The 21,559-nt window shown below is 41.7% G+C and overlaps 3 protein-coding genes across 3 annotated transcripts; 2 read left to right on the top strand and 1 right to left on the bottom strand.

The window, feature by feature from the left end:
- The first annotated feature begins 747 nt into the window (after positions 1-747).
- Positions 748-11,525, top strand: LOC137934258 (pectinesterase 2-like). Its single transcript, XM_068778537.1, has 5 exons — positions 748-838; positions 2,205-2,278; positions 7,684-7,975; positions 8,066-8,199; positions 10,965-11,525. The coding sequence occupies exons 1-5, from the start codon at positions 748-750 to the stop codon at positions 11,523-11,525; spliced, it is 1,152 nt and encodes a 383-aa protein (XP_068634638.1).
- A 3,171-nt stretch (positions 11,526-14,696) lies between these two features.
- On the bottom strand, positions 14,697-15,266 carry LOC137934259 (21 kDa protein-like). The gene has a single exon (XM_068778538.1). The coding sequence runs from the start codon at positions 15,264-15,266 to the stop codon at positions 14,697-14,699; it is 570 nt and encodes a 189-aa protein (XP_068634639.1).
- A 4,612-nt stretch (positions 15,267-19,878) lies between these two features.
- On the top strand, positions 19,879-21,088 carry LOC137934260 (pectinesterase 2-like). The gene is made up of 2 exons (XM_068778540.1): positions 19,879-20,299; positions 20,394-21,088. The coding sequence occupies exons 1-2, from the start codon at positions 19,879-19,881 to the stop codon at positions 21,086-21,088; spliced, it is 1,116 nt and encodes a 371-aa protein (XP_068634641.1).
- The last annotated feature ends 471 nt before the right edge of the window (positions 21,089-21,559 follow it).

Raw genomic sequence — 21,559 nt, forward strand, 5'->3', positions numbered from 1 at the left:
GTCCGATCAACCTCTTAGTTCAGCTTGAGGGGGAATGATAAGCAACACACGGATATGCGAAAGAGGATATATGATTCCAAGCTACATCAAAGACCATAAATACAAAGAAAGACCAAGCTCATACAAAGGTGGCACAAGAAGCAAAAGGGGACACATCAACCATGCTAAACCATGTTAAGTGTCCACCTCATCCACACAAAGAGGAACATCCCCATGCATGGAATAAAGAAGATAAGGAAGAGAGAAGGAGAGTGTAACAAGAGAGCCAAAAGAGCTGCTCTCGTTAGGGTTCTTCTTATCACTTAAGAGAAAAGTAGTGTACAAAGAAAAATAGGCTTACACATTTAAGTCCTTATAACTCCCACTTTACAGCGAAATGAAACACAAAGATACCTAGCAGATAAAAATAGTACCCTTAGTAGGAGGTATAGTTAAAATAAAATTACCAAACTATCTTTTATATGTACTAATTTTTAACATGTAACTACTTGTGGAACCGTATTTGTATCGCTCAGGCCAATCCTTGTATAAGGTCCTGTTGCGCCTCTCACTAATGCCTTGAGGTTTTAGCGCAACTGGTTTCAACATGGTATCAGAGCTGGGCATGCCACGTCCCATGTTCGAATCCCGTGAGAGGCAGTCAAGAATAGGTGGGGTGGGTGTCAGAGTGGTTCCGTCCACTTTTTTATGCGGTAGCTTTCCACACCTAACAGATCAATTTGTTGGGTGTATTGGCTAACCGTTGTCATGGTATCAGAGCTGGGCACGTCACGCCTTCGAATCCCGCCAGAGGCAAAGTGGGCGCTCCACAGGAGGGAAGAGGAGGCGGGCGTGGAAGGTGGGTCCGTGTGCCTCGCGTGAGGGGGCGTGTTGAGATTTCACGCTCGACCCATCTTGGGTTAAGTACGCTAGTCTTCTGCTCCAAACAGGCCGATCTTTTGGGATGTATTGGCTAGGTACTCCATTTGGTATCAGAGCAAGGTTGGTTCCGAGTTCGAGTCTCGCTCCCACCTGTTTCCACGAGCCACAAATGGCAACGTGCGGGGGAGTGTTGAGAATTTAATATCGACTGGGCCGATCCTTCTTATATTCATGTTGCGCCTTCACTAATGCCTCGAGGTTTTAGCACAACTAGTTTCAACATGGTATCAGAGCAGGTTGGTCCTGAGTTCGAATCCCCCCCCCCCCGCAGGCCATGAATTTGGCCACAGAATTTCCACGGGTATTCCCCGTGCGGGGGAGTGTGGAACCGTTTTTGTATCGCTCGGGTCAATAATTGTATAAGGTCCTGTTGCGCCTCTCACTAATGCCTCGAGGTTTTAGCGCAATTGGTTTCAACACTACTATCTTTTATATGCACTAAAATAAAATTTGTTTGCATTAAGCATCAATTACAATTAAATAAGTTGCTGCACATCAGACTCATCAATGACTTGGTATCCAAACTCGGGTTCTTCTCCAGAAAAAAAATCTAATTAATGCATTATATGTAGAAATTAGAGGCTCAGAGCCATGGCCTGTTCCATCAAATGCTTACACAGAACAGAAAAACTCCCAAGGGCTTACACAGTCTGCAGTTCCATTAGCTCCAACAGTGATAGTGCCAGAATTATCAACCGATCAGCTCATTATAACTTCTTACTCTTTATAAATTCCTCTTGGTGCATTTTTTTTTCCTTCCAGAAAGTTGCTAGCTAGAGCCGACTCAACCCGTCCGATCCGTCTCAAATCGTCCGAGTCGACTCGTTTTAAAAATGAAACCCAACCTTATGTTTCAATTTTTTTTTTACTGCGCGCCTGATCTCTTCCACCTCCGTCATGGCCTCGACGACGTCGGCGCATTGAACGCCACCCGGCGCATTCCAACGCACGGTGCCAGGTTGCGAAACGTCAGCCGACTCTGTTTTCTCAAAGGAAACGAAACCATGATCAGATTGGAATACATAAATAATGAATTCATTGGGTTTGGGTGGGTAACAAAGAATGGATTCATTTCCTTTCGATGTTCATCTCTCTGTCTCAAAGAATGGATTCATTTCCTTTCGATGTTCATCTCTCTGTCTCTTCTCCTCCGTTCATCTCTCTAACTCTTCTCCTCTTCTACCTATAAAGGTCCCTTCCATTTATCAATCTGATCTCAGTCTCGACGACAATGACAGTCATAGTTTCCCTTGTCTTTGCTGCCTTTCTGTTACCTTGTACAGTTTTCTCCGAGGAGGTCCATACATTCTCATTTTATGAGGCAAAGAATGGTTTTCCGAGTTTGTTGTCGGGTAATGTGTTGAAATGTATAGCTGTATAGCGTGATCGGAGGAAACTGTATAGCGTGATTGTTTCCTCCGATCCCGTGATTATATTCTTGATTCTAGTCCTTGATTTTAGGATCTAAATTGATCCAAAACTCAACTTGTAATGTATTATAAATAGCCTCCTAACGGAGAAGAATAAACTCATCGGAAAACCATTCATTCAATCTCTGTTATTATTTTCGGTTCTCTCTGTTTTACATGGTATTAGAGCAGGAGAATTATCCTCTCTTTTCCGTCGTAGAAAGTCGGAGCTAAGTGCTCCTGTAATCCCCGAAGGAGGAAGCCAGAGGAAGAAAAAAAATCCGTCGGAGTTGCAGAAAAAAAACAGAGTTCTGCAACTCCATATTCCGGTTGTCCTGACGCCAAAAGAACGTCGCCGATGCCGACGACGGCACCACCACCTATTCCGACTGAAGCCGACCCTCCGCTGCCGTTGCCGAAGACGAAGGCTGCCGTTGTCGACGACGAAGGCTGCCGTTGCCGAAGACGAAGCGATTTATGTAGTCGGAATCACGTCGCCGACAAGTGCCGACGAGCGCCGCCGACGGCACCACCACCCTGTTCCGACTGAAGCCGACGCTCCGCTGCCATTGCCGAAGACGAAGGCTGCCGTTGCCGAAGACGACGGTATTTTTTTAAAACTTAGGAACTGTTCCTTTATTTTCCTGTCGACCCAGACCGGCGAGTCGACCGAATCGGACCGAACCGGTCTAAACTCGAACCGGATCGAACCAGCACTGGAGCGGACCAGAATTGAATCCGCCCAGATCGTACCGAATCGGACCAGATCGAACCGGACCGGCCTGAACCGAATCGGACCGAATTAGAAAAAAAAAATTCAGATCGATGGCCACCACTACAGGCGCATCCACCGAACTTATCCCATCACCACGGATTATAGTCCACCAAGATAATTCTGCATTTCCAACTGGAGTTATCCTCAATGAGACCAATTATTCATTATGGTCCCAACTCATGGAGATGCGAATTGGCGCACACAACAAAGCTGGATACCTCACCGACGAAACAAAAAAACCAGCATCTGGTGATGCTAATCTTGGAGCATGGATTACTGAAAATCAAAGAGTCAAAAGTTGGCTTATTGACTCCATGAGTCTATTGCTCATGCAGCGATTTATTCGCCTCTCCACGGCCAAGGACATATGGGAAGCAGTATCAAAAATATTCTATGATGGATCCGATGAAACTTGTATATTTGAGCTGAACCAGAGATTTTTTTCTACCAAACAAAATGGTAGACCGTTATCCACATACTACAATGAACTGGTTGCTATTTTCCAAGAGATTGATCATAGAACTATATCTCAGGAAGGAATAGTCGAAGGGCTAATCCAGTTGCACTCTGCAATGGCTAGGCTTCGGGTTCATATTTTTCTCAGTGGGCTTGACTCCGAATTTGATCAAGTTCGTGGAGAAATTTTGCGAAAAGATCCCAAACGTGATTTGGAGAGTACATATGCATATGTCAGACGCGAATATCAACAGAGACAGACAATGGGGAGCTATCGCCCAGTCTCTGAAAACTCGACGATGTTGGTCAACCAAAACCGACAAGGATCATCAAGTAGTCGGAACCCTCAATCCTCTGGCAAAGGTAACAATCATGTATGTATTCACTACGAAAAAAAGGACATTCACAACACCGATGTTATGAGATTATTGGCTATCCGGAGTTGTGGGATTTCTCGAAAAATCCCCGTAACAAGACTGCTGGGAAAGCTATGGTGACATCCATGGAAGAGAATCAGGAGCTACCTATTGCAAATGTTGCCCATCCAGGTATTCTCGATAATGCATTAATATTTTCTGTACATTCTAAGAATAGACCTTGGATTATTGATACAGGTGCATCTGATTACATGACAAGGGATCCCAGTCAGTTACAATCCATCCTACCTTCTCCACAATCTGTTATTTCAACAGCCAATGGTAGTACCTCTCCTATTACTGGGGAAAGATCTGTTATATTATCCAATACTCTGACATTAGATATTGTCCTTGTGGTTCCCTCTCTTGAATATAACCTTTTGTCTGTTAGTCAAATTACTTCCACTCTTGCTTGTACTGTAACTTTTTAGCCCTCATTTTGTGTCTTTCAGGACATTCTAACCCTGAAGATTCTTGGTTATGGTTTTAGACGGGGCAAACTCTACTATTTGGAGTTGACAGAGAACGGGGGATCGAAAATCAGTCAGACAAATCAAGCTAGCAGTGAAGATAATGCTCAAACAACTGTATGGTTATGGCACCGACGATTAGGCCACCTTTCCTTTGGTTATCTTAAGAAATTGCGACCTCAACTTTTTTCAAGTTTGACTGATGTGCATTTTCATTGTGACACATGTGAATTGGCTAAAAGCCACCATATTGCTTATTTCCCGAGTTTGAATAAAAGTTTCAAACCTTTTGCGGTTATTCATTCTGATGTTTGGGGTCTAGCCAAGATTTCCTCTATTTCTAGAGCTCGTTACTTTGTGACATTTATTGATGAATGCACTAGAATGACTTGGGTCTCTCTGCTTATCCACAAAAGTGATGTGTGTCTAGCATTTCAGAAATTCCATACAATGATACATACTCAATACCAAAAGCAGATTCGTGTTTTGCAATCTGATAATGGTACTGAGTTTGTTAATGCTTCTCTCGAAACTTTTCTGACCACTCATGGAATTCGTCACCAGACTTCTTGCACCTATACTCCTCAACAGAATGGATTGGCAGAAAGAAAGAATAGACAATTTTTGGAAGTAGTGCGTGCCTCTCTCTTTGGCATGAACATGCCTCGATTTTATTGGGGTGAAGTTATCACATCTGCTGCCTACCTCATCAATCGAACACCTTCTAGAGTACTTGATTTTCAAACTCCTCTACATAAGCTGCAATCCCTGATTTCAATTCCCCATCTTCCGAATCTTGAACCCCGAATTTTTGGGTGTACCACTTATGTTCATATCCCAAAAATCTTGCGAAATAAACTTGATCCATGTGCCAAGCGATGTGTATTTGTTGGCTACTCTGATCTTCAAAAAGGATATCCGTGTTATGATCCACACACCAACAAGCTCCATGTGACTTTAGATATCTCCTTCCATGAATCAGTCCCTTATTATTCAGGGGGAGTTTCTTGGACATCTCTTCAGGGGGAGAGTTCAAATGAAGAGAATGTTCCACATGAAACTAACGGAGATGTTGAAAGAGGTGCCGAATTTATTGAGTTAGAAGCGGTGAATGAATTTTTTAAGTGTCATGATGTGCAACAAGACTGTGATTCAGTAATTTCACCTGAAGAACCCCCAGAGTTGCCCCCGTCTGCACCAACAACTGAAAAATCAACCCAGAATGTTCCTCCTCAGGTAAATACGAATCCTGTGTTTGATGAGTCTAATGAAACATGTCTTCCTACAAAAAACATAACCTCTAGATATCCACAAAGATTGAATAGGGGAGTTCCAAAAAAATAGTATGAACCTGATCTTGAAGCCAAGACCAAAGACTCAATCAATAACTATGGGTCCCATAGGTTGACTAAATCATATGCATTTACTGTTGATCAATTATCCAGGGTTTCTATTCCTAGTAATGTGCAGGATGCATTAGCTACTCCAAAATGGAAAAAAATGATGAACGAAGAGATGGAGGCTCTACAAAAAAATGCCACTTGGGAACTTGTTCCCCAACCTAAAGGAGTAAAAACAATTGGATGTCGATGGGTGTTCACATTGAAACTCAAACCGGATGGAAGCATTGACAGATATAAAGCTCGGCTAGTTGCAAAAGGATATACGCAAAGGTATGGGATAGACTATCAGGATACTTTTGCACCAGTAGCTAAGATCAATACAATTCGTATTCTTATATCTATAGCAGCAAATCGAGACTAGCCTCTGCAACAATTCGACGTTAAAAATGTCTTCCTCAATGGAGACTTAGAAGAAGAAGTCTACATGGAACTACCACCAGATGTAAAAAGTAGTTCTTTGTCTCAAGGTAAAGTTTGTAAATTGAAGAAGTCATTGTATGGGCTGAAACAGTCACCTAGAGCATGGTTTGGGAGATTCTCGGCTACAATGAAGGAGTTTGGTTATAAACAAAGTAACTCAGATCATACTTTGTTTATAAAACACAAAGAAGGAAAGGTAACAGCATTAATTGTATCTGTTGATGATATGGTCATGACAGGAGATGACCAGGTGAAATGCAAGCTTTACAGGAGTATTTAGCTACTAAATTCGAAATGAAGGATCTCAGACAACTTAAATATTTTTTGGGAATTGAAGTTGCAAGATCGAAACATGGAGTCTTCCTTTCACAGCGAAAATATGTGTTGGATCTTCTAGCCGAAACCGGAATGCTTGACTGTAAACCCATAGAGACGCCCATGGAAATGCATCATAAACTCGGAATTCTTCCAGATCAAATTCCAGCAGACAAAGGGTGTTATCAGCGATTAGTTGGAAGATTAATCTACCTATCATACACAAGGCCCGATGTAGCATAGGCAGTAAGCGTTGTGAGCCAGTTCATGCATGCACCAAGTGAAGAACATATGGAAGCAGTCTATCGGATCTTGAGATACTTAAAGAGTGCTCCAGGAAAAGGTTTGTTATTCTCAAAAAATGGTATCTCTAGTATTGAAGGGTATACAAACTCTGATTAGGCAGGTGATCAGACAACCAGAAGATCCACGTCGGGTTACTTTACTTTTGTGGAAGGGAATCTTGTCACTTGGAAAAGCAAAAAACAGAAGGTAGTATCAAGAGCAAGTGCTGAAGCTGAATTTCGACGTATGGCTCATGGTGTATGCAAGTTGTTATGGATACGGAATATACTGAGAGACTTAGGGATTGAATACGACAAACCTATGAATCTTCACTATGATAACAAGGCAGCTATCGTAATTGTACAAAATCCAGTTCAACATGATCGCACTAAACATGTTGAAGTTGATCGTCATTTCATCAAAGAGAACCTCGATGCAAAGATTATACAATTCCCCTTTATTCAATCTGCGAGTCAGATGGCTGATATGCTCACGAAGGCAGTATCAGGGAATACATTTCATGGTATAATTGACAAGTTGGGTTTGACTGATATCTATGCACCAACTTGAGGGGGAGTGTTGAAATGTATAGCTGTATAGCGTGATCGGAGGAAACTGTATAGCGTGATTGTTTCCTCCGATCCCGTGATTATATTCTTGATTTTATTCCTTGATTTTAGGATCTAAATTGATCCTAAACTCAACTTGTAATGTATTATAAATAGCCTCCTAACGGAGAAGAATAAACTCATCGAAAAACCATTCGTTCAATCTCTGTTATTATTTTAGGTTCTCTCTGTTTTACATAATGAGACAAGGCTTCTTCAATCACCTTCACCATCTTCTCGCGCGAACCTGATGGTGGCGCAAGATGGGTCCGACAACTACAGGACCATCAGGGAAGCTTTGGACGTAGTCAGAATGAGAAGAAGGACCGGGAGGTTTATAATTTACGTAAAGGCTGGAACTTACCAAGAGTATTTGGTAGTTGGTGTTAACCTCAACAATATCATGTTAGTGGGAGATGGCAGAAAGAAGACTATAATCACCGGCAGCAGGAGTGCCGCTAGAGGAGGTCATGGCACTTACGGTTCTGCCACAGTTGGTATGCAATATTCTTACCACTTTTTATTTTCTTTCATTTTCATTCATCAGTTTTCAGTAACAAATTTGAGTAAGGATGGATCGTGATCAGGTGTCAACGCAGACGACTTCATCGCTCAGGGAATTACGTTCCGTAACACAGCCGGCCCACAGAATTATCAAGCCTTAGCTTTGCGATCAACCGGTCTTAGAGCGGTCTTCTATCAATGCCGATTCGAAGGATACCAAGATGTTGGGGATTTTCAAAGACGACGACAGCCAGAGAGGGAAACAGAGCGGGAGAGAAAAATTTCATCTATTCACTATAAACCTAAGTTACAAAGGTTAAATATTCCATACAGAAATTACATAAAAGGTCTAAACAAGACCAATATTTACAGTCATGTCCCGAATGAAATCGGGACCCAAAAAAACTCCTCCTCCCGATTCATGAGGTAAAACCCTCAACCAAACCTGCTTTGTCACGACAAGCTTCAAGCTTCAAAGGAGGTAAAGACTTTGTCAACATGTCGGAGCCATTCTCACTCGTGTGGAATTTCTCCAATATCAATTCTTTCTTTTCAAGCACATCACGTATCCAATGATGACGTAGATCAATGTGCTTTGATCTCGAATGAAATGTGGGATTCTTGCTCAAATGAATTGCACTTTGACTATCACAAAGTAACACATACTTCTCTTGCCGAATATCCAATTCTTGAAAGAACTTCTTCATCCACAATAGTTCTTTGCATGCTTCGGTAATTGCCATGTATTCAGCTTCGGTTGTGGAGAGTGCAACACATTTCTGTAGTCTCGATTGCCATGAGACAGCCCCATTCGCAAAACAAACCAAATAATCGGATGTTGACTTCCTCGAGTCAACATCTCCGGCCCAATCGGCATCCGTATATGCCTCCAGAACTGGTTTACTAGCCCCATAACAGAGACAATAACCAGTAGTACCGCGAATATACCGAAGAATCCATTTCACAGCATCCCAGTGAGCTTTTCCAGCGTTGGAGAGATAACGACTTACCACTCCAACAACATGAGCAATATCCGGCCTTGTACACACCATTGCATACATCAATGAACCGACCACGGATGCATACGACACCTTCTTCATTTCTTCTTTCCCCATTTCATCCTTTGGACAATCATCAAGTGTCAACTTGAGATGACTACCAAGTGGAGAAGAACCCGGTTTGCATTTGCTCATATTAAACCTTTCAATCACCTTTCCCAAATACCTTTCTTGTGACAACCAAAGCTTGCACCTTTCCCGATCTCTAGTGATTCTCATACCAAGAATTTGCTTTGCGGAACCTAAATCCTTCATTGCAAACTCATTCCCAAGATTTTCTTTCAAAGCTCCTATCTCCTTTGTAACAATACCGACAACCAACATGTCATCGACACAGAGTAAAAGAATAATGAAATTATCACTGGAGTACCTTTTCATGAAGACGCAACTGTCGGAAGTGGTCTTACTGAAATTGTTTTTACACATAAAGGATTCAAATCGCTCTGATACCAGATGTTGGGGATTTTCAGAGACGACGACAGCTAGAGAGGGAAACAGAACAGGAGAGAAAAATTTCATCTTTTCACTGTAAACCTAAGTTACAAAGGTTAAATATTCCATATAGAAATTACATAAAAGGTTTAAACAAGACCAATATTTACAGTCATGTCCCGAATAAAATCGGGATCCAACAAAACTCCTCCTCCCGATTCATGAGGTAAAACCCTCAACCAAACCTACTTTGTCACGACAAGCTTCAAGCTTCAAAGGAGGTAAAGACTTTGTCAACATGTCGGAGTCATTCTCACTCGTGTGGACTTTCTCCAACATCAATTCTTTCTTTTCAAGCACATCACGTATCCAATGATGACGTAGATCAATGTGTTTTGATCTCGAATGAAATATGGGATTCTTGCTCAAATGAATTGCACTTTGACTATCACAAAGTAACACATACCTCTCTTGCCGAATGTCCAATTCTTGAAAGAACTTCTTCATCCACAATAGTTCTTTGCATGCTTCGGTAATTGCCATGTATTCAGCTTCGGTTGTGGAGAGTGCAACACATTTCTGTAGTCTCGATTGCCATGAGATAGCACCATTCGCAAAATAAACCAAATAACCGGATGTTGACTTCCTCGAGTCAACATCTCCGGCCCAATCGGCATCCGTATATGCCTCCAGAACTGGTTTACTAGCCCCGTAACAGAGACAATAACCAGTAGTACCGCGAATATACCGAAGAATCCATTTCACAGCATCCCAGTGAGCTTTTCCAGGGTTGGAGAGATAACGACTTACCACTCCAACAACATGAGCAATATCCGGCCTTGTACACACCATTGCATACATCAATGAACCGACCACGGATGCATACGACACCTTCTTCATTTCTTCTTTCTCCTTTTCATCCTTTGGACAATCATCAAGTGTCAACTTGAGATGACTACCAAGTGGAGAAGAACCCGGTTTGCATTTGCTCATATTAAACTTTTCAAGCACTTTTCCCAAATACCTTTCTTGTTACAACCAAAGCTTGCACCTTTCCCGATCTCTAGTGATTCTCATACCAAGAATTTGCTTTGTGGGACCTAAATCCTTCATTGCAAACTCATTCCCAAGCTTTTCTTTCAAAGCTCCTATCTCCTTTGTATCATTATCGACAACTAACATGTCATCGACATAGAGTAAAAGAATAATGAAATTATCACTGGAGTACCTTTTCATGAAGACGCAACTGTCGGAAGTGGTCTTGCTGAAATTGTTGTCACACATAAAGGATTCAAATCGCTCTGATACCAGATGTTGGGGATTTTCAAAGACGACGACGACCAGAGAGGGAAACAGAGCGGGAGGGAAAATTTTCATCTATTCACTGTAAACCTAAGTTACAAAGGTTAAATATTTCATACAGAAATTACATAAAAGGTCTAAACAAGACCAATATTTACAGTCATGTCCCGAATAAAATCGGGACCCAACACAAGATACGTTGTACGCCCACGCTGGCGAACAATTTTACAAGGACTATGAAATTTACGGTACAATAGATTTCATCTTAGGTAATGCACCGGTTGTTATTCAAAACTCTTTCATCTACGTAAGAAGACCTCTAAGCCACCAGAAGAACACCATTACAGCTCAAGGGAGGAATGGAGCAAGAGAGAATACTGGCATAATTATTCAAAATTCAAGGATCATGGCAGCTGATGATTTGAGGCCTGTCCTGGGTTCTGTTCAAACTTTCCTTGGGAGACCATGGCAAAAGTATTCACGGACTGTTTACATAAACTGTGTTATCGATGACTTGGTGGATCCCGCTAGATGGCTGGAGTGGAATGGAAATTTTGCACTAGCAACTCTCTTCTATGGTGAGTACAGAAATAGTGGAGTCGGAGCTACGACGACGAGAAGGGTGAAGTGGCCTGGTTATCACGTCATTACAAGTCCATCTGAGGCTTCTCGGTTTACCATTGAACGCTTCCTAGAAGATGGAGGATCATGGTTGCCGTCGACTGGGGTTCCTTTCACACCTGGCCTCTGAAAAATTAATATGAGTGTCTCATTTGCTTCATTTTCTCTTTTAAGGTTACAGAATTTGACAAGCATCGAGGCATGTATCAGATTCCATATCAACTTTCACTTCAAACCATTTTCTTATATAATCGGCTGAGTGAAGCGCTATAAACCTTTGGATGTTCGAAACTTTTCATTCTGCTTTCAATTGATCCATATCTAAAAAAGAATCGGGGAATGAACTAAAATGGTTCCAGGTTTGAGCCTTTTAGCCCAATGGTTTCAACATGGTCTCAGAGCAGGTTGGTCCCGAGTTCTAGTCCCGCTCCCACCGAATTTTGTCCCAGGTATTTCTAGTGAATTTGTCCTGGGTTTTTCCAGGAGTTTGTCCCGGGTTTTTCCGGTTAATTTGTCCACGGGTTTTCCCGTGCGGGGGAGTGTTGGAATTTGTGTTTGCCTCGACCGTTGCCAACCCGACGAACAGAGCAACGGCTCTTTTCGATCCAGATTTCTAATAAATGGAGTAAAGAGAGATCGTCTCATACGTTCTATCCCTAAAACTTCTATTCAAAAGGCTAAAATCCGAACTGCTACTACTTGCCCATTTGCCAATTGATGCTTCTCAGTCATCTAGATCCCAATTCTGTCACTTATAATGCTTTGAAGTTTGCACACAGCACACCCTGGTCAATTGCAAAAGGCTCAAGAGCTTTACTTTCATGCCGTCACTGTTATACTTAAACTTTATGGTAGTTTTGTTACTGTAAAATAGGGAAATTAACTCAAGCAGAAAAAAAGTGTTTGAAGCAAGTTATCCATATGGGTTATTTGCCTTGTAAACCCAGGTACAGTTTTTTTATACGTGAGCTCTGCATGGTAAAGCAATTCTCACAAGCCATTGATATATTTTCCCAAACATTTGAGCTTGGCATTCTTCCTGATTTCTCCACTTATAAATTTATAATCACCTGATTGATGATTTTAGTTCTGAGAGAAGAGTGGATCAGGCTATGCATGTGTTTGGTGTTATGGTTTTAGTTATGAGAGAAGAGTGGATCAGGCTATGCATGTGTTTGGTGTTATGGTTTTAGTTATGAGAGAAGAGTGGATCAGGCTATGCATGTGTTTGGTGTTATGATTAGTACTGGAACCAGCCTTCACTCCACTTATCCCAATCACTGGTCCATACTTTTGTGCATAGAAGGGAAGGTCGACATTGCATGTCTTTTCCTACATAAAATGGTGGACCATGGATGTTTCTTCAAATTTCTTATGTTCATGGGGCCATTTTTTGAGCATATTGAGTGTTTATTTGAATCTGAGACTCCAAAACATGAATTATACAAAAAAAAGTGTAAGTGTCGTAACTAATTCCAATTATTCTAGATGAAAAGGAAGAAACGTCTCATAGTTATTAAAAAATAGAAAGGTTGATGATGTGATTATTTATGTATTTAACTAATGGAAAGTAAATTCAACAAATCAACAATTAACATAAATTCAATTTAACTAGATCATAACATGAAAATAAATCAACTAATACAATTAAATAGGGAAATTAAATCATAACAGCAATTAAAGTAATAATTTAAAAAAATAACAGATATTCAATATCAATTTCAATTAAAAAAAATTGATTCAATATCATCAACTCAATGAAATAAGACATAATTTTTTTATACAAATTAATTCATTATCAATCAATTTTGTTAAAAATTTAGTGTTTTATTATCAACATAATTTATTAAACTAAGCATTCAATATCGACCTTAAACATAGAAATTACAAAAGAATAGTATCGAACAATTAAAGAGGAAACCCTAAATTTGCATAAATTAAAAAATTTCACAGAAATTAAAAAACAAAATCTAAGATTAGTGCTAGAGTACAATACCTTTAGTGACATGTCAGAAGTTTTAATTTCGGGTTACAATAATTGAGAGAAATTTTGGGTGGGAATGATAGATTTAGGGTTTAGGTTAGAGAAATTGAGAGAAATATAGGGTTGAGGGTACAAAATAGGGGGTGGTCAAGATGAGGTGAGAGAAATTAGGGTTAGAGAGAGAGGCGGCGAAGTTGAGATGATAGAAATTAAAAGTTAGGTTCTAAGAGGGATGACAAGAGAAATTGAGAGGGACGACGACTGGGGAAAAAAGAGAAGAGAGAAACAACTAGAAAAGAAGCCGATTTAAGCAAAGAGGAAGAGAGCGGTTGCAGAGAGGAAGATAAGCCGAAGAGGGATGAGGTCACTAAGGAGAACCAGAGAGGGTTAGCATGAAGATGTGAAGCGATTGATGGACGACCAACACAGGTAGAGGAGAGATGAGAGCAAATGTAGGTAAGAGGGGAGCGGAGAGCGAGTGACAAAAGAGTGAAATCGTCAAGCTTCTCAAGGAGAGATTTCACTTTCACTCGTTTTTCTACTTGTAAGAGTGAAAGTGAAATACCTGTATAATTCACTTCCACTTGCCACTTACACAACGCACTAACGCTTTTGAGGCTACTTTTTTTTGTGAAAATGGATTCACTTTCACTTACACGGTGCACTAAAGTTTTTGGGGCCACTTATTTTCGGTGAAAATAGATTCACTTTCACTTACACAGTGCACTGACATGGCCTAAATATACCAAAGGAACGGGCAGCTACACAATGACGGTAACCACAAGCCCAGTACACAAATATGGGGTTCACTTGCTGTTTCAATTTTAAGTGACACCGGGAAAACAAGTGAAGAATTTCTTTTTGCTTGGTCATCTTCATGGCTCTTGTAATAGAAGAACATCGGCCATGAGCTTATGTTTTTAAGGTTTTGGTTCATGCAATTTAAACGCATTTGAGAAGATATGTTGGGGATACCAACAATACGAGTTGGATACGAAAATCTGAATTGAAGTTCCTTAATAGTAATTAAAGTAGCCTCAATATAGAAATTTGGAATTTCCCTTCTCAAGTGCCTTAATAATGTCTCTATTAACCACCATTGAACAACAAAAGTAGTCTAATACATAGTTTATACAGTTACACACCACGTCCACTCAACAATCAGTGCATGAGTACATAAACTTCAGCACCAATAAAAAGAAAAAGAAAAAGAAAATAAGAGACTTGCATTATTTAAATAAGCAAATCACAGAAAACAAGAAACAGATCAAATCAGCATATGAAATCATTCACAGCGACATATGAAGAGAGATGAGATCAGGGACATGAAGAGGGGTCATCAGGGTGGATATCGCATGCAAATCTAACGACGAGATCCAAAGCTTTATCGGTCAACTGATCATCAACACTGAGTCTACTGGTCACTTTGTCTTTCAGTTCTCCTTCAATGTTAAGTTCTGTGAAGCCGTCTATGCAGGTACCGTGGTCATTCATCGATTCAGTAATCCACTCATTCATATCGGATAATATATCTCTATCGTCTGACCCTTTGACAAGCCGCATCTCCCGCAACGCCGCTCGGAGTGAGCGAACACTACCGGCGAATAAATCCATGCACTCTCCCATCGCCACCTTCTCCCTCTTAGTCATACGCTGCCTGGCGAACAGTCTGGACATCCATCTTGCTGTGTGATGAACATGGGTGGCGGCCACGGATAGCGCAGTATGCGCCTCTTGTCTATGGATGCACACACGTGGGTTACTACTGGTGACTCCGCACTTTGATTTGATCAAGTGGGTTCTGCTCGTTAGAGCCGCAGAGCAGGAACCCAGATGGAAGGAAAACCAAAGGAGACAGACGAGAAGTGCAAGGAGACGCGAACCCATTTTCTGTGTCTGATCGCTTTTCCAAAGGCTACGACGAGTCTAGCTATCCATACATTAAGAAGGAAAACGGGAGAGAAGAACGGGTGAGGAAACAACGAGAGAGAGAGTGAGAGAGAAAGAAAAATAGAGCCGTAGGGGATTGTATTGCTCAACGGATAACAGAGGAATGGAGTAGAAATCGGGATCGGAATTCGGTTGGGAAGTAAAGATAATTGGAGATTTTAAATCTATATATCTACCCGTTTGAGAAAGCAACGGGATTTGAGTGAATTATAGCAGCAGAAATCGGGTTTGAGACGTTCCTGAAGACGATGGAAACCCCCAAACCCGGAAGCCAGATGATGTGGAGGCAGAAGAAAGCCTGACAAAAGACGCTGCCGCTGGCGCCGTTTCGGACCGCGCAGGGCACCAGACTCACCACACGCTTGCCCGCAAATTTTGCCGTCCGGGCAGCCGCACCAGTAAGGACGTGGCAAATAATATTCCGGTGGTGTTCATACCCGAGGAGGTGATGGACCATCTTCGGGCCGCTCTTACAGAAGCTCCGTGGCAAATAATATTCCGGTGATGTTCATACCCGAGGAGGTGATGGACCATCTTCGGGCCGCTCTTACAGAAGCTCCCCGGCTCTATCCCTCCTTTCCGGTTGATCGCTAATAGAAAATAAACAAAGAACAATAAAGATGAAAAATCTGTGATTCTTTCTTCTCATTTGAACTGTTTACAAGCCGGGTTATATATACAATACATGAGACAAAATACAGTATTCTAGACTCTTTTGGAATACATGACACGTTGACATATTCTAGAGTTGTCTTGTTTTGTGCTGCTGAGGTGGAAGACTGAGCATTGCTGAGATGTTTGGTGAGTTGGCCTGGAGGTGAGGACTTAACTTATGGAGGAGTGAACATTGCTGATAGCCCCCGGCGAGCCCAGCAATCCTAGCAGGACTGTGAGACTTGATCTGAGTGTGCAAAATCTGGTAATGGACAGGGGTTTGGTAAAGACATCTGCAATCTGATCTTTACTGGAAAGGAAGGAAATTTGAAGAGTCTTGTTATGAACACGATCACGAACAAAATGATAATCAATATCCACATGCTTTGTGCGAGGATGCATCACAGGATTCACAGATAAGTAAGTGGCCCCCAAATTATCACAATAGAGAATGGGTAGCTGAGATAAGAAGATTCCCAGTTTAGATAATAAGGATTGGACCCAAACTAGTTCACACGTAGCATGGGCTAAGGCCTTGTATTCAGCCTCCGTGCTGGACCGAGCAATAGTAGTTTATTTTTTTGAACTCCAGCATATGAGATTTGGGCCATAGAATAAACAATAGACACTAGTAGATTTTCTGTCGTCGGGGCAGTCGGCCCAATCGGCATCAGAGAAGGCAGCCAGAACAGGGGACGAAGAAGGAGTGAGGGCCAAACCATAATCCAGAGTTTGTTTCAAGTACCGTAAGATCCGCTTCACAGATTGCCAATGAAAAAGACAAGGGGCATGCATAAATTGATAGACCAAAGCTCCAATACTCAACCAGCAACCTTCGGCCAAATAACCAACCAAGAGGCACGAGAACGTTGAGAGAAGGGGTTATGTTATTATTGTGAAGAGAATTTCGTTCCAAGCCATCGTTGCGAACGACCACAATTATTTATGATCGAGGATTCACCCCATACAGGCATCGAGGATGTTGAGGGCGATCAACCAGAACCAGACCCTCCATAAAGTTTGCCCAATGTTTCTTTGTTCCATACAAAGTTATTGAGAAAGTTGGTCCGGTAGTTTATAAACTAGCTTAAGGACAAGGATCCTATCCTGATTTCATCCTTGTGGACAAGATCCTTAAGCGGTGGGGTATGATATGCCCACTTCACACGGAGCAGACCACGAAGACCACGAAGGTAGTGGCAACGTGGAAGACGTGGCTGGTTCAGTTGTTTGTTTAGTGGTTTGTTTAGTTATTTAATTATTATTTACTTATTGTTCATGTCTGTTTTTCTGGAGCCGTTGTTCCTTTTCCTTTGTAGTTGTATGACTATATATAGCCTGAATGAATTCAATGGAGATATACGATTTCATGCTCAAACAGTTCCTCCTTCTTTCCTAAATTCCTTTGTATCAGATGGCTGTCGAGACTATTGGCCAGGCAGCGTATGAATGAGAGGGAGGTAGTGGCGATGGGAGAGTGCGTGGAAGTCATGGCCGATAGTGTTCGCTCACTCCAAGATTCATTGCGGTGGAGGAGAACTAAGAGACAAAAGTGACCAGCAGACTCAGTGATGATGATCGGTTGACTACTAAACATATCCTAAATCAAGAGAAAAATGATATAACATGTACAACGGAGCAGATTTTTTTTATGAGGATTTGTTCTCATGAAAATAAATGAGGAGAAATTTATTTGTTTACGCACGTACCTCTTTGCGATCAATTGGAAAGGAGGGATAGAGCCTGGGAGCTTATGTAGATGGTCCATCTTCTTCACCTCCTCGGGTATGAACACCACCGGAATATTATTTGCCACGTCCTTACTGGTGCGGCTGCTCCGACGGGCAAATATGAGGGCAAGCATGTGGTGAGTCTGGTGCCCTACGCGGTCCGAAACGGCGCCAGCTCCACCGTCTTTGGTTAGGCTTTCTTTTGGCTTCCGGGTTTGGGGGTTTCCATCCTCTTCAGGATTCTCTGATGCAAAGCTTTGATGACGTCTGAAATGTGATTTCTGCTACTATGATTCACTTCAATCCTGTAGCTTTCTGAACTCCGGTAGATATAGATTTAAAATCTTAGATTATCTTGACTTTCCTTCCGAAATCCGATCCCAATTTCTACTCCATCCTACGGACCCCCTTGAATCTCTCTGATCTAATCTCTCTTTAGATGTCTCTGTGAATATGAATAATAATGCAAGTTAGTGCATATGAATAATTAATGAACACTTCAAAATTTTGAACCATGCACCTGGATGTCCTCGTGGACGTCAACACTTGCACTTTCACCTTCGGCACCATCTGGGCTTCGTCCACCATCTTTTTACATTAATAAGTGCTTCTAGTTTCACATATAAGAGATTTTGCTTCTAGTTTCACATATAAGAAAAAATCTCGTCTCAGTTTCGAAATTTAGAAAAGACATTAATTTTTTTGTGGAGTTTCATCCAAATTATTCTCATGTGAAGGATACACCAGTCAAAAGAATTCTTCGATACCTTAAAGGTACTATAGAGTATAGATTAGTCTTTTCCAAACCCTTCTCCCTGAATATTCTTGACTTTTTCGATGCAGATTGGGGTGGTTGCCTACTAACAAGGTGATCTACCATGGGTCATGCCATGTTCTTAGCATCAAATCTTGTATCTTGGTCTGCCAGAAAACAATCGACCATCTCTCGCTCTACTACTGGAGCCAAATACAGAGCAATGGCTTCCACATGTGCTGAAAGCACTTTGCTTCAATTTCTTCTCAAAGATTTACACATATACTGTACTAAACCTCCATCTCTTCTATATGATAATCTAAGTGCTACTTACTGGGCTCACAATCCTTTTTTTTACTCTCGCAACAAACATATTCCATAGACTATCATTTTGTATGTACTAATTTTTAACATGTAACTACTATCTTTTACACGCACTAAAATAAAATTTGTTTGCAGTAAGCATCAATTACAATTAAATAAGTTTCTGCACATCAGACTCATCAATGACTCGGTATCCAAAGTCGGGTTCTTGTCCAGAAAAAAAAACATCTAATTAATGCATTATATGTAGAAATCAGAGGCTCAAATCCATGGCCTGTTCCATCAAGGGCTTACACGGAACGGAAAAACTCCCAAGGGCTTACACAGTCTGCACTTCCATCAGCTCCGGAACGGAAAAACTCCCAAGGGCTTACACAGTCTGCAGTTCCATCAGCTCCAACAGTGATAGTGCCAGAATCATCAACCGATCAGCTCATTATAAATTCTTACTCTTTATAAATTCCTCTTGGTGCATTATTATTTTTTTATTTTTTTTCCTTCCAGAAAGTTGCTAGCTAGAGCCGACTCAGCCCGTCCGATCCGTCTCAAATCGTCCGAGTCGACTCGTTTTAAAAATGAAACCCAACCTTATGTTTCAATTTTTTTTTTTACCGCGCGCCTGATCTCTTCAACCTCCGAAATGGCCTCGACGACGTCGGCGCATCCAACGCCACCCGGCGCATTCCGACGCACGGTGCCAGGTTGCGAAACGCCGGCCGACGCGCGCAGAGAGCACAGAGCCTGACTCTGTTTTCTCAAAGGAAACGAAAACATGATCAGATTGGAATAAATAAATAATGAATTCATTGGGTTTGGGTGGGTAACAAAGAATGGATTCATTTCCTTTCGATGTTCATCTCTCTGTCTCAAAGAATGGATTCATTTCCTTTCGATGTTCATTTCTCTCTCTCAAAGAATGGATTCATTTCCTTTCGATGTTCATCTCTCTGTCTCTTCTCCTCTTCTCCCTATAAAGGTCCCTTCCATTGATCAATCTGATCTCAGTCTCGGTCACTGTTCATCTCTCTCACTCTTCTACCTATAAAGGTCCCTTCCATTTATCAATCTGATCTCAGTCTCGGCGACAATGACGGTCATAGTTTCCCTTGTCTTTGCTGCCTTTCTGTTACCTTGTACAGTTTTCTCCGAGGAGGTCCATACATTCTCATTTTATGAGGCAAAGAATGGATTTCCGAGTTTGTTGTCGGGTAATGAGACAAGGCTTCTTGAATCACCTTCACCATCTTCTCGCGCGAACCTGGTGGTGGCGCAAGATGGGTCCGGCAACTACAGGACCATCGGGGAAGCTTTGGACGCAGCCGGAATGAGAAGAAGGACCGGGAGGTTTATAATTTACGTAAAGGCTGGGACTTACCAAGAGTATTTGGTAGTTGGTGTTAACCTCAACAATATCATGTTAGTGGGAGATGGCAGAGAGAAGACTATAATCACCGGCAGCAGGAGTGCCGCTAGAGGAGGTCATGGCACTTACGGTTCTGCCACAGTTGGTATGCAATATTCTTACCCCTTTTTTTTTATTTTCTTTCATTTTCATTCATCAGTTTTCAGTAACAAATTTGAGTAAGGATGGATCGTGATCAGGTGTCAACGCAGACGACTTCATCGCTCAGGGAATTACGTTCCGTAACACAGCCGGCCCACAGAATTATCAAGCCGTAGCTTTGCGATCAACCGGTCTTAGAGCGGTCTTCTATCAATGCCGATTCGAAGGATACCAAGATACGTTGTACGCCCACGCTGGCGACCAATTTTACAGGGACTGTGAAATTTACGGCACAGTAGATTTCATCTTTGGTAATGCACCGGTTGTTATTCAAAACTCTATCATCTACGTAAGAAGACCTCTAAGCCAACAGAAGAACACCATTACAGCTCAAGGGAGGAATGGAGCAAGAGAGAATACTGGCATAATTATTCAAAATTCAAGGATCATGGCAGCTGATGATTTGAGGCCCGTCCTGGGTTCTGTTCAAACTTTCCTTGGGAGACCATGGCAAATGTATTCACGGACTGTTTACATAAACTGTGTTATCGATGACTTGGTGGATCCCGCTGGATGGCTGGAGTGGAATGGAAATTTTGCACTAGCAACTCTCTTCTATGGTGAGTACAGAAATAGTGGAGCCGGAGCTTCGACGGCGAGAAGGGTGAAGTGGCCTGGTTATCATGTCATTACAAGTCCATCTGAGGCTTCTCGGTTTACCATTGAACGCTTCCTAGAAGATGGAGGATCATGGTTGCCGTCGACTGGGGTTCCTTTCACACCTGGCCTCTGAAAAATTAATATGAGTGTCTCATTTGCTTCATTTTCTCTTTTAAGGTTACAGAATTTGACAAGCATCGAGGCATGTATCAGATTCCATATCAACATTCACTTCAAACCATTTTCTTATATAATCGGCTGAGTGAAGCGCTATAAACCTTTGGACGTTCGAAACTTTTCATTCTGCTTCCAGTTGATCCATATCTAAAAAAGAATTGGGGAATGAACTAAAATGGAGTAGAGAGAGATCGTCTCATACGTTCTATCCCCAAAACTTCTATTCAAAAGGCTAAAATCCGAACTGCTACTACTTGCCCATTTGCCAATTGATGCTTCTCAGTCCTCTAGATCCCAATTCTGTCACTTATAATGCTTTGAAGTTTGCACACAGCACACCCTGGTCAATTGCAAAAGGCTCAAGAGCTTTATTTTCATGCCGTCACTGTTATACTTAAACTTTATGATAGTTTTGTTACTGTAAAAT

Source organism: Aristolochia californica, unplaced genomic scaffold (assembly GCF_029961685.1).
Source record: "Aristolochia californica isolate CCGP_79_NKW_82.1479 unplaced genomic scaffold, dmAriCali1.0.hap1 SCAF_6, whole genome shotgun sequence".
Classification (NCBI taxonomy): Eukaryota; Viridiplantae; Streptophyta; class Magnoliopsida; order Piperales; family Aristolochiaceae; genus Aristolochia; species Aristolochia californica.

Excerpts from the sequence above, each read along its gene's own strand:
- LOC137934258 (XM_068778537.1), top strand. The coding sequence starts at position 748 with ATGGTATCAGAGCTGGGCACGTCACGCCTTCGAATCCCGCCAGAGGCA. Across the intron at positions 839-2,204 it reads AGAGGAGGCGGGCGTGGAAG|TTTTCTCCGAGGAGGTCCAT; the intron begins GTGGGTCCGTGT and ends TACCTTGTACAG. Across the intron at positions 2,279-7,683 it reads CGAGTTTGTTGTCGGGTAAT|ACAAGGCTTCTTCAATCACC; the intron begins GTGTTGAAATGT and ends TTACATAATGAG.
- LOC137934259 (XM_068778538.1), bottom strand. The coding sequence starts at position 15,266 with ATGGGTTCGCGTCTCCTTGCACTTCTCGTCTGTCTCCTTTGGTTTTCC.
- LOC137934260 (XM_068778540.1), top strand. The coding sequence starts at position 19,879 with ATGACGGTCATAGTTTCCCTTGTCTTTGCTGCCTTTCTGTTACCTTGT. Across the intron at positions 20,300-20,393 it reads TTACGGTTCTGCCACAGTTG|GTGTCAACGCAGACGACTTC; the intron begins GTATGCAATATT and ends GATCGTGATCAG.